The 13,718-nt window shown below is 38.7% G+C and overlaps 1 protein-coding gene across 1 annotated transcript in view; it reads left to right on the top strand.

The window, feature by feature from the left end:
• Positions 1-13,718, top strand: part of FBN2 (fibrillin 2) — a 649,022-nt gene that overhangs the window by 132,752 nt on the left and 502,552 nt on the right. The window contains exon 5 of the mRNA XM_053701643.1: positions 5,136-5,231. Coding sequence (XP_053557618.1) covers positions 5,136-5,231 — 96 coding nt within the window. The remainder of the gene's footprint in view (positions 1-5,135; positions 5,232-13,718) is intronic.

The raw sequence follows: 13,718 nt of genomic DNA, 5'->3' as shown, positions 1-13,718 counted from the left end.
TGGGATTAAACCTTTGCTAAAGTTGTGTTGTTTACAAGGATTGAGGCTATAACTGTTTCAATTTATTAATTTTCAACTGTCATAGATCTTCTGTGCTTCTTAAAGGCACAGTACGTTTTAATATTATTCTAATTGAATTGTATTTCCAAGTTGCAAGTTTATTTGCTAGTGTGTTAAACATGTCTGATTCAGAGGATGATACCTGTGTCATTTGTTGCAATGCCAAAGTGGAGCCCAATAGAAATTTATGTACTAACTGTATTGATGCTACTTTAAATAAAAATCAATCTGTACAAATTGAACAAATTTCACCAAACAACGAGGGGAGAGTTATGCCGACTAACTCGCCTCACGTTTCAGTACCTACATCTCCCGCTCAGAGGGAGGTGCGTGATATTGTAGCGCCGAGTACATCTGGGCGGCCATTACAAATCACATTACAGGATATGGCTACTGTTATGACTGAGGTTTTGGCTAAATTACCAGAACTAAGAGGTAAGCGTGATCACTCTGGGGTGAGAACAGAGTGCGCTGATAATATTAGGGCCATGTCAGACACTGCGTCACAGGTGGCAGAACATGAGGACGGAGAACTTCATTCTGTGGGTGACGGTTCTGATCCAAACAGACTGGATTCAGATATTTCAAATTTTAAATTTAAACTGGAAAACCTCCGTGTATTACTAGGGGAGGTGTTAGCGGCTCTGAATGATTGTAACACAGTTGCAATACCAGAGAAAATGTGTAGGTTGGATAAATATTTTGCGGTACCGACGAGTACTGAAGTTTTTCCTATACCTAAGAGACTTACTGAAATTGTTACTAAGGAGTGGGATAGACCCGGTGTGCCGTTCTCACCCCCTCCGATATTTAGAAAAATGTTTCCAATAGACGCCACCACAAGGGACTTATGGCAAACGGTCCCTAAGGTGGAGGGAGCAGTTTCTACCTTAGCTAAGCGTACCACTATCCCGGTGGAGGATAGCTGTGCTTTTTCAGATCCAATGGATAAAAAGTTAGAGGGTTACCTTAAGAAAATGTTTGTTCAACAAGGTTTTATATTGCAACCCCTTGCATGCATTGCGCCGATCACGGCTGCAGCGGCATTCTGGATTGAGTCTCTGGAAGAGAACATTGGTTCAGCTACTCTGGACGACATTACGGACAGGCTTAGAGTCCTTAAACTAGGTAATTCATTCATTTCGGAGGCCGTAGTACATCTTACTAAACTTACGGCGAAAAATTCAGGATTCGCCATTCAGGCACGCAGGGCGCTGTGGCTAAAATCCTGGTCAGCTGATGTTACTTCTAAGTCTAAATTGCTTAATATACCTTTCAAAGGGCAGACCTTATTCGGGCCCGGGTTGAAAGAGATTATCGCTGACATTACAGGAGGTAAAGGCCATGCCCTGCCTCAGGACAAAGCCAAGACTAGACAGTCTAATTTTCGTTCCTTTCGTAATTTCAAAGCAGGAGCAGCATCAACTTCCTCTGCACCAAAACGGGAAGGAGCTGTTGCTCGCTACAGACAAGGCTGGAAACCTAACCAGTCCTGGAACAAGGGCAAGCAGACTAGGAAACCTGCTGCTGCCCCTAAAACAGCATGAATTGAGGGCCCCCGATCCGGGATCGGATCTAGTGGGGGGCAGACTTTCTCTCTTCGCCCAGGCTTGGGCAAGAGATGTTCAGGATCCCTGGGCGCTAGAGATAATATCTCAGGGATACCTTCTGGTCTTCAAATACTCTCCTCCAAGAGAGAGATTTCATCTGTCAAGATTGTCAACAATCCAGACAAAGAAAGAGGCGTTTCTACGCTGCGTACAAGAGCTCTTGTTAATGGGAGTAATCCATCCAGTTCCACGATCAGAACAGGGACAGGGGTTTTACTCAAATCTGTTTGTGGTTCCCAAAAAAGAGGGAACTTTCAGACCAATCCTGGACTTAAAGATCCTAAACAAATTCCTAAGAGTTCCATCGTTCAAGATGGAGACTATTCGGACAATTTTACCTATGATCCAAGAAGGTCAGTACATGACCACTGTAGATTTAAAAGATGCTTACCTTCACATACCGATTCACAAAGATCATTATCGGTACCTAAGGTTTGCCTTCCTAGACAGGCATTACCAGTTTGTGGCTCTTCCATTCGGATTGGCTACAGCTCCAAGAATCTTCACAAAGGTTCTGGGTGCTCTTCTGGCGGTACTAAGACCGCGGGGAATCTCGGTAGCTCCATACCTAGACGACATTCTGATACAAGCTTCAAGCTTTCAAACTGCCAAGTCTCATACAGAGTTAGTGCTGGCATTTCTAAGGTCACATGGATGGAAGGTGAACGAAAAGAAAAGTTCACTCGTTCCACTCACAAGAGTTCCCTTCCTGGGGACTCTTATAGATTCTGTAGAAATGAAGATTTACCTGACAGAGGACAGGCTAACAAGACTTCAAAGTGCTTGCCGCACCCTTCATTCCATTCAACACCCGTCAGTGGCTCAATGCATGGAGGTAATCGGCTTAATGGTAGCGGCAATGGACATAGTACCCTTTGCACGCTTACACCTCAGACCACTGCAACTGTGCATGCTAAGTCAGTGGAATGGGGATTACTCAGACTTATCCCCTTCTCTGAATCTGGATCAAGAGACCAGAAATTCTCTTCTATGGTGGCTTTCTCGGCCACATCTGTCCAGGGGGATGCCATTCAACAGACCAAACTGGACAATTGTAACAACAGACGCCAGCCTTCTAGGTTGGGGTGCCGTCTGGAATTCTCTGAAGGCTCAGGGACAATGGAGTCAGGAGGAGAGTCTCCTGCCAATAAACATTCTGGAATTGAGAGCAGTTCTCAATGCCCTCCTGGCCTGGCCCCAGTTGACAACTCGGGGGTTCATCAGGTTTCAGTCGGACAACATCACGACTGTAGCTTACATCAACCATCAGGGAGGGACAAGAAGCTCCCTAGCTATGATGGAAGTATCAAAGATAATTCGCTGGGCAGAGTCTCACTCTTGCCACCTGTCAGCAATCCACATCCCGGGAGTGGAGAACTGGGAGGCGGATTTCTTAAGTCGTTAGACTTTTCATCCGGGGGAGTGGGAACTTCATCCGGAGGTCTTTGCCCAAATACTTCGACGTTGGGGCAAACCAGAGATAGATCTCATGGCGTCTCGACAGAACGCCAAGCTTCCTCGTTACGGGTCCAGATCCAGGGATCCAGGAGCAGTCCTGATAGATGCTCTGACAGCACCTTGGGACTTCAGGATGGCTTACGTGTTTCCACCCTTTCCGTTGCTTCCTCGATTGATTGCCAGAATCAAACAAGAGAGAGCATCAGTGATTCTAATAGCACCTGCGTGGCCACGCAGGACTTGGTATGCAGACCTGGTGGACATGTCATCCTGTCCACCTTGGTCTCTACCTCTGAAACAGGACCTTCTGATACAGGGTCCCTTCAAACATCAAAATCTAACTTCTCTGAAGCTGACTGCTTGGAAATTGAACGCTTGATTTTATCAAGACGTGGGTTTTCTGAGTCAGTTATTGATACCTTAATACAGGCTAGGAAACCTGTTACCAGAAAAATTTACCATAAGATATGGCGTAAATACCTATATTGGTGTGAATCCAAAGGTTACTCTTGGAGTAAGGTTAGGATTCCTAGGATATTGTCTTTTCTACAAGAAGGTTTAGAAAAGGGTTTATCTGCTAGTTCTTTAAAGGGACAGATCTCAGCTCTGTCCATTCTGTTACACAAACGTCTGTCAGAAGTTCCTGACGTCCAGGCTTTTTGTCAGGCTTTGGCCAGGATTAAGCCTGTGTTTAAAACTGTTGCTCCACCATGGAGTTTAAACCTTGTTCTTATTGTTTTACAGGGCGTTCCGTTTGAACCCCTTCATTCCATTGATATAAAGTTGTTATCTTGGAAAGTTCTATTTTTAATGGCTATTTCCTCGGCTCGAAGAGTCTCTGAATTATCAGCCTTACATTGTGATTCTCCTTATTTGATTTTTCATTCGGATAAGGTAGTCCTGCGTACTAAACCTGGGTTCTTACCTAAGGTAGTTACAAACAGGAATATCAATCAAGAGATTGTTGTTCCTTCTTTATGCCCAAATCCTTCTTCAAAGAAGGAACGTCTACTGCACAACCTGGATGTAGTCCGTGCTCTAAAATTTTACTTACAGGCAACTAAGGAATTTCGACAAACGTCTTCTCTGTTTGTCATTTACTCTGGGCAGAGGAGAGGTCAAAAAGCTTCCGCTACCTCTCTTTCTTTTTGGCTTCGTAGCATAATTCGTTTAGCTTATGAGACTGCTGGACAGCAGCCTCCTGAAAGAATTACAGCTCATTCTACTAGAGCTGTGGCTTCCACTTGGGCCTTCAAGAATGAGGCCTCTGTTGAACAGATTTGCAAGGCTGCAACTTGGTCTTCGCTTCATACTTTTTCCAAATTTTACAAATTTGACACTTTTGCTTCATCGGAGGCTATTTTTGGGAGAAAGGTTCTTCAGGCAGTGGTTCCTTCTGCCTATCCCTCCCGTCATCCGTGTACTTTTGCTTTGGTATTGGTATCCCAGAAGTAATGATGACCCGTGGACTGATCACACTTAACAGAAGAAAACATAATTTATGCTTACCTGATAAATTCCTTTCTTCTGTAGTGTGATTAGTCCACGGCCCGCCCTGTTTTTAAGGCAGGTAAATATTTTTTAATTTATACTCCAGTCACCACTTCACCCTTGGCTTTTCCTTTCTCGTTGGTCCTTGGTCGAATGACTGGGAGTGACGTAGAGGGGAGGAGCTATATGCAGCTCTGCTGGGTGAATCCTCTTGCACTTCCTGTTGGGGAGGAGTAATATCCCAGAAGTAATGATGACCCGTGGACTGATCACACTACAGAAGAAAGGAATTTATCAGGTAAGCATAAATTATGTTTTTTACTTTAGTGTCTCTTTAATTTTCTTCTTAATGCATTAAGAACTTCCTCCTACATATAGAACTTGTTCTGACTTTCAAATAGTAAAAAAAAATACACATTTTTTTGTTGTACTATTCAAAATTATTTTTTTTACAAAATGTGTGCATTTATTGTTTGTGAATAATTGTTAACTTGTTAACTCATATTCTTTGCACAGCTATCTGTGAAAATAGCTGCCAGAATGGGGGGCGTTGTATTGGACCCAATCGATGTGCTTGTGTCTATGGATTTACAGGTCCGCAGTGTGAAAGAGGTAAGATCATTTTTGTGAGGAATTATTTACCATGTATTTTAATTCATTTAGTTTTAGCTTATCATTTTGCAGCATGTTTTTAGAATATTATTAAGTTACATATCTTTTTGCTACACAGTATTTAGTGAAAATGTTTGGAATATTTATATTATCTTGAAAAATGGCAAAACTTTTGAATTCTGACTGAGTACAGAATGTTCTGTTATCAGCATTACAAATTAAAGTGTGAGCAATATTTTAGTTAAAACGAATCTGAAATCTTGACAGATACTGAGCATGTGGTGATGTTGGTAGACTGTTGAATTATTTCTGAAATGAGATCTCAGTAAAAGAAGATAGGATTCTATTTTTGGTATTGATTTCTGAGACAATAAGCCATCTGCTGAAAGTTGTTTGACTGGTCTCTGTAATGGATTTAAAAGAATACTTCAGTAAATCAGAATCTTTCCTTCTCAGTTTATGATGTTAGCATTTTACAGTTCTTGACATTGTTGTTAACTTCATCATAAAGTGACACCAGGGGTATACTATTCTATTAACCAATGAAACACAGGAAGTAAGTACATTTAATTGGACAATAGTAAGTTTAATTATACATAAGCCTTGGCATCCTATAGTCTGGTATATTATATTTGCTTGAAAAACTAATAGCTATAAAAAAGTAAAAAGAGTTTCAGAGTAATAGGATTACAATTGCTATTGGGACAGCTTAATGTGCCTCTGAACTGCACATTTAATGTATCAAATTTGCTACTAAGAATATCTAATGCTCCAGTATTATTATCTTTTGAGTGGCTGAAGCATCAAATGTTTTTCAGAATTGTATAATCAAGTTCTGCAACATAAATATGCCCAGGAGAAATAAATAATTTTGTGTTCTTAGCACAGGAACCATTTAAAGTGATGGTAAACTCTTCCCTTTTTAAAATCAGATCCGGAATGTAAGCTCTATTTTAGATGGAGTTTTATTCATTAGCTGTAATGAAGATGCGCTATAACTTAGTTATTAATATAGATATGAAATTCAAATACCCCACGTTACACCACCCACTTCAAAAGTCAATTTTCCTGTCAGCTAAATGATTGAATTACTCTCCAATCAATGCTCTAGCTACAACAAAAGTGCCAGATGGGGAGAGCGCTGATTGGACAACAATTCAATCTGTTAGCTCACAGAAAATGTTACTTTTGAAGTGGGCGGAGAAGCATGCAGTATTTGAATTTCATATCTATATTAAAAAGAATGTTATACTGCATCTTCATTACAGCTAATGAATTAAACTCCATCTAAAATAGTGCTTACATTCCAGATCTGATTTTAAAAAGGGGAGAGTTTACCATCACTTTAAGAAACCGTTCTATATAACAGTTGTAACAGTATTATGTGAGTACAGATTAGTTTATAATGAAAAATAAAAATGTAAATTTGTATCAATTACTGCTAGTGGTATTGGGTTTACGGCACTAGCTAAGGGAAAGTTGTTACTATTTTGACTGCTTCAGGGCCAATTCAGAGAGGCAGTAAGTCAGGAAGCAGAATGCTGGCAGTTGTACATTAGCAAATGTTTAAAGAAGTTGGGAGGCACAGGATTATGGTGCAGAGACTGATAAGAAAAATGCAAAGTAAGCAGGCTAGCAGAATTCCAAAGGGCAAGTCAAGAGCTCTGGCATCTATGAATATACAGTTAAATGTATGCAACTTATTGCAGATCCAGACCAGGTGTGCAGGTCTACAGACAAAGAGGACCTTCCTTTCAGAAATGTAGAACCAGAGAATGTTGACTTGGCTTTCTCACGGGTGATAGGCACCCTATAAATTTTCTGGTGAGAAATATTAATAGTCATTAATAGGAAGTATTACAAGGATCTTTTCAACTCAAGCTTCTCAAATGAATGGGGATAATTACCCAACTTTGGGCAAGATAATGAGTGGAGTGCTATAGTGCGAGGAGAATAAACATGATTGCGAGATCACGGCTTTCATTCTATTGGCTGATTTGAATTTGAAAATAAAAATACGCCAATTTAAAAAGGGTACATTACATTGAAAATTCAGTATGTGGCGGGTGACCGCATAAAGAGGACGTCGGGGACAGAAGATCCGAAGATAAAAAGATGGGTGAAGATAGAAGACGTCTGCCGGGATGAAGAAGGATCACCACTACTGGGGTGAAGATAATCTGCTGCCGCCATGTAGGAGCCGGATTCCACTTTGTCAGTATTGTCTTTGGAGTTTAGAGATAGGCATTTTTGGGTGGGTTTTTCTTTTTTAGAATAGGGTTGTTGTTTTTTTTTTTTTCTTTTTGGGGAGCAAAAGAGCTAAATGCAATACCCAACTAAATGCACGTTTCAGGGCAATTTTTTTTTTAGATAGCCTTTTTTTTGGGGAGGGGATACTTGTATTGTAGAATGGGTTAGTATTTTTTTTGTGTGTGAATAATAGCTAAATCACTTTAGGGCAATGCCCTACAAAAAGCCCTAAAGTGGGGCTTTAGTTTTTGGTAACTTAGGGGGTGTAAGGTTGGTGGGGTTAGCTGGTTAGGGGGTTTAGATGTTATTGGGTATTTTGGAATGTTTTTTTCGTGGTATTTTGTGATGGTGGTTGCTGCAGTTTAGGAGTTAATAGTCTAGTTGGGTAGTTTGCGGTGGGGGTTGTGGTGGTTTAGAGGTTAATAGTGTAGAGGGTAGTTTGCGGTGGGGGTTGTGGCAGTTTAGGGGATAATAGCTCTTTATGCAAACGTTCAGGTCTGGTAAAATGTTTGAGCATTAAATGCAATTGCATTCGACATTAACTTTCAACTTGTAATACGAGCGCATATTGCCACTCAACGCTGCCCAAAGAAAATATGGGGAGAGTAAATTACCGCAAGTTCGCGTAAACAAATTTGCGGTAATTTTAACAGTGCGGCACTTGTAATATGGATTTGATCGTAAAAAACACTGTGATCTCGCAATCGCATTTATGATCCTTACTAATGATAGTGCGCTACTCGTAATCTAACCTTATATGTGAATCAGGTACCATGTGTGATAGTATATAGACAGAACTATGTGTTGACACAGTGATTTATGATTCCCAGGGAGGTATTTTGAGTGCATTATCACTTTTTAAACAGCATATGTTTGGTGTATATTTTTCTTATTGGATAATAAGGTTATGTTTTATTTTTAGGGGTGTTACCCTTTACAACCAACAATTGGTGATAGATGTATGTTTTATATAATACTGTTGAGGGCACTTGGGGGATGCTTTTTTCTTTTTCATTTCTTTTTTTCTTTATACGGGTTAACACAAAGCATCACATGACTTTTTGTATGCTGTATTAGTAAACCTTGCAGGTCTCAATTTCCACAAAAATTCACCACGTAAACAACATTGCTTTACTATTTTTATTGTATTTGTTGAAATGCTTAAAACCTCTGCTTAGCTTTTCTGGATTATAATATTGTTTGATCTACAACTGTTAAACTTAGGCATTTTCCATAATATTGAACACATGTAGTTTTCCTTCAGTTGGCCTCTCATGCTTAGCTTTATGATAAATTCTCACTGGCTGTTCAGCTATCTGGAGTCCTCTCAAACTAATTTCCGGGCTGGAGACAGAAGGCTGAGCGGTAGCTAACGACTGGCAAGATTACAGAAGCTTGCAGCCTTGCTTCTGTATAACATGAAAACAGTACCTGCTTTTGAACTCTTGGTTTCTTTTGCAGTGACCCTCTGTGACTTTATATGCTCATTTTTTAAGGCTGCTTCTAATGTCAGGATTTAACCCTTTAAGGACACAGCTTTCAGTTTGCTCAATTGTTTTATGACGGAAAAATTCCGTCATATGTCCTTAAGAGGTTAATTTCTATTATAAGCTGTTGCCAATGTCTCCAGTTTATTTTGATTATAAATAAACATTTTAGTTATGGAAATTTGGCGTCAATGAGCTTACTAGATTATCTTGCCATGGTGATAGTTATTTTTATATCAATTTCATTTGATTTAATTTATGCTGGAATTTGATTATTATCATATTTAAAACCTTCAACTCAAATTACTGGCAAATTACTATGTGTACAAATTGTCTGCTATACTCTAATATCCATTGTATCACCCAAATCAAAAATTTGTCTTTAATTTTGTATTCTACTTAAAATCATTATATGTGAAGCAGTGTTCAAAGTTCTCATTAACGGCCCGATGATCTAAAGGTCTCTGGTCTTGCAAAATTATTAAAGAATGCTCGCCAGTCCTTCTACTTTGCTAGTGGAATTATCTAAAGCCACTTTTCACCCTGAAAACAGGGTGTCTCGCTAAGGGGTATATAGATGTTTGTATGTTATATGCAGGGTAAAATTTGTATTTTAAAAATCTTACAAAATGAATATTTGAACCATTCACACAAAAAACATACAGGAAAAATTGTATTAAGGTGCATCAAAAATCGTAACAAAATTCTTCACCAAAAATCGTATTTTATCAAAAACATAAAAGTTGTATGTAAATTACACAGTAATAGATCTTTGTATGCAAATATGCACAGCATAATTCGTATTTTTTTTAAGAACACTGGATGCACAAAAAACACACACAAAATTTGTACTTATAAGTACAAAATACAAAGCATAATTGTTGTTACTTTATAAATTGGGCTGAACATGGGCGTTCCATGGGTGTATATGAAATTGTCTCTCTAATCCTATTTTAATTCTGTATAGATTTTCGCTCTACAGATCTCACAGTTTTAATATTGCAAATTAAAAGTTGTTGAGCTTTTCTCAAAATACTTATAGTCCTAATAGAGAAACATATGCATAGAAAAATATAGGCGATTGTAAGATGCTATACGCAGAAAGCAATGTGATGTGATTTATACAGGCTGCAGGATTTACTTTATCACTGCATATTTTATCCTATGGAGAGTAGTGTCACTTTCCAGTAAACTCCAATTCTTTCAGTAGGAGACATCTCGCCACTCGCAGGGACTGCCCCTTTTATTTACAATAATTCCACCAGGGCAGCCCCTGCAAGAATTGGTGAGAAAAAACACATTTGATCTGGCAAAGTTTAGATTATTGGGCCTTTACTGATGAGAAGTGAAGAGACTTTTCATGAGATAATAATTTTGAAAGGATTATAGAAATGAATACAAGGTTATCAACTTTGCATGTTTATACATTTTGTTCCCGATACTTGGTTTATTATGCATTCCTTGTTAAACCCATTGTAAAATCCATTTATCACTGAAGTATGTTAATATGGGGACTGTAAACACCTTGAGATTTTGATATAATTTTTTTAGTTATTCGTGATTCGCAAATCCTATGACACTATTACTGGCAAACTTATGACATGTATGCAGACATTATTAAAGCAAGAAGAGAATAGTTATATACAGTAAATAATTAGTTCAGATAGCACATTACAGACAGTAAGTTTACATTCTACGATTATACACACAGCCATAAAAATCAACAGGCAAGCTGAGATTTAGCCATAAATGATACCTAAAACAAAAAGTGTATATACCAAACATAATAATATATATTTATAAAGTGTGTAATATCATTTATATATACAATATTAATCCCAACTACAGAGCCCAAGTTAATACATTTATAGGCCTATGACCTAAAAGACTAGTGTATAGATAATACCATATATAAATAATTATTTCACTAACTAATTTATTATGAATTGTACAATTAATAATAATGTTAAAGGGACACTGAACTCAATTTTTTTCTTTCACGATTCAGATAAAGCATGAAATTTTAAGCAACTTTCTAATTTACTCCTATTATCAAATTTTCTTCATTCTCTTGGTATCTTTATTTGAAATGCAAGAATTAAGTTTAGATGTCGGCCCATTTTTAGTGAACAACCTGGGTTGTTCTTGCTGATTGGTGGATAAATTAATCCACCAATAAAAAAGTGCTGTCCCGAGTTCTGAACCAAAAAAAACTGTGTAGATGCCTTCTTTTTCAAATAAAGATAGCAAGAGAATGAAGAAAAATTGATAATAGGAGTAAATTAAAAAGTTGCTTAAAATTGCATGCTCTATCTGAATCATGAAAGAACATTTTTAGGTTCAGTGTCCCTTTAACCCCTTAACGACCAAGGACGTACGCCACACGTCCTCAAAAAAAATACAGTTAATGACCGAGGACGTGTGGCGTACGTCCTTGGTCTGGAAAGCAGCTGGAAGCGATCCTGCTCGCTTCCAGTTGCTTTCCGGTTATTGCAGTGATGCCTCGATATTGAGGCATTCTGCAATAACCTTTTTTAGCAATCCGGTGCAGAGAGAGCCACTCTGTGGCCCTCTCTGCACCGGACATCACCGGCTAAATTCGTTGGTGGGTGGGAGCCGGTTCGGGAGGCGGGTGGCGGCCGTCGATGGCCTTGATGATGTGTAGGGGGGCGGGATCGTGGGCGGGGGTGATTGGAGGCGCGCACGGGGGCGCGCGCGCGTGCACGGGGGGGCGGGGGCAGGCGCGTGCATGGGGAGGGAGCGGGTGGGAACCGCTACACTACAGAAAAAAAGGTGTATTAAAAGTTAAAAAGTTAATAAAAAAATTGTATTTATATATATAAAATACATTAGTCAGGGGGTGGGGGATTGGTCTGTGGGCGGGGGGAAGCTACACTACAGAAAAATAACATAATAATTAAAAAAAAAACATTTTTCTTGCAATCTGGGTACTGGCAGACAGCTGCCAGTACCCAAGATGGCCCCCAATAAGGCAGAGGGGGGGGGGTTAGAGAGCTGTTTTTGGGGGGATCAGGGAGGCTGGGGGCTAAGGGGGAATCCTACAAAGTAGCATATGTAAATATGCTAAAAATGTATTTTATTTTTTTTAAAAAAACATTTTTATTTTAGTACTGGCAGACTTTCTGCCAGTACTTAAGATGGCGGGGACAATTGTGGGGTGGGGGAGGGAAGGGAGCTGTTTGGGAGGGATCAGGGGGTCTGATGTGTCAGGTGGGAGTCTGATCTCTACACTAAAGCTAAAATTAACCCTGCAAGCTCCCTAAAAACTACCTAATTAACCCCTTCACTGCTAGCCATAATACACGTGTGATGCGCAGCAGCACTTAGCGGCCTTCTAATTACCAAAAAGCAACGCCAAAGTCATATATGTCTGTTATTTCTGAACAAAGGGGATCACAGAGAACCATTTACAACCATTTGTGCCATAATTGCACATGCTGTTTGTAAATAATTTTAGTGAGAAACCTAAAATTGTGAAAAATTCAGCGTTTTTTTTAATTTGATTGCATTTGGCGGTGAAATGGTGGCATGAAATATACCAAAATGGGCCTAGATCAATACTTGGGGTTGTCTACTACACTACACTGAAGCTAAAATTAACCATAGAAGCTCCCTACATGCTCCCTAATTAACCCCTTCACTGCTGGGCATAATACACGTGTGGTGCGCAGTCGCATTTAGCAGCCTTCTAATTAGTAAAAAGCAAAACCAAAGCCATATATGTCTGCTATTTATGAACAAAGGGGATCCCAGAGAAGCATTTACAACCATGTATGCTATAATTGCATAAGTGTTTTGTAAATAATTTCAGTGAGAAACCTAAAGTTTGTGAAAAAAATTGTGAAAAAGTGAACAATTTTTTTTTATTTGATCGCATTTGGCGGTGAAATGGTGGCATGAAATATACCAAAAAGGGCCTAGATCAATACTTTGGGATGTCTTCTAAAAAAAAAATATACATGTCAATGGATATTCAGGGATTCCTGAAAGATATCAGTGTCCCAATATAACTATCGCTAATTCTGAAAAAAAGTGGTTTGGAAATAGCAAAGTGCTACTTGTATTTATGGCCCTATAACTTGCAAAAAAAGCAAAGAACATGTAAACATTGGGTATTTCTAAACTCAGGACAAAATTTAGAAACTATTTAGCATATGTTTTTTTTTGGTGGTTGTAGATGTATAACAGATTTTGGGGGTCAAAGTTAGAAAAAGTGTGTTTTTTCCATTTTTTCCTCATATTTTATAATTTTTTTATAGTAAATTATACGATATGATGAAAATAATGGTATATTTTGAAAGTCCATTTAATGGCGAGAAAAACGGTATATAATATGTGTGGGTACATTAAATGAGTAAGGGGAAAATTACAGCTAAACACAAACACAGCAGAAATGTAAAAATAGCCTTGGTCCCAAACGGACAGAAAATGGAAAAGTGCTGTGGTCATTAAGGGGTTAATGTTAATAATAATAATACATTACAAAAAAGTACAGACATTACCATTAAACTGCAGGTTTTCAATATAATTATACAAATAAGTTATACTTCAGCTCTTCATGCTGTTTAAAAAACTGCTTTAATAAATATGGCCAAAGCTAAAAGATTAAAAATGTTTTGGCTTGTTTGCGGCCTTTGAGAACTCCAGTTGCTCAGCTGTCTCATAAAACACACAAGCTAAATAATGATCAAACACAATGTTTCAAATCAGCTTCAATATTCAGTCCAAA

Source organism: Bombina bombina, chromosome 2 (genome assembly GCF_027579735.1).
Source record: "Bombina bombina isolate aBomBom1 chromosome 2, aBomBom1.pri, whole genome shotgun sequence".
In the NCBI taxonomy this organism is placed as follows: domain Eukaryota; kingdom Metazoa; phylum Chordata; class Amphibia; order Anura; family Bombinatoridae; genus Bombina; species Bombina bombina.
This window is presented reverse-complemented; position numbering and strand designations above follow the sequence as displayed.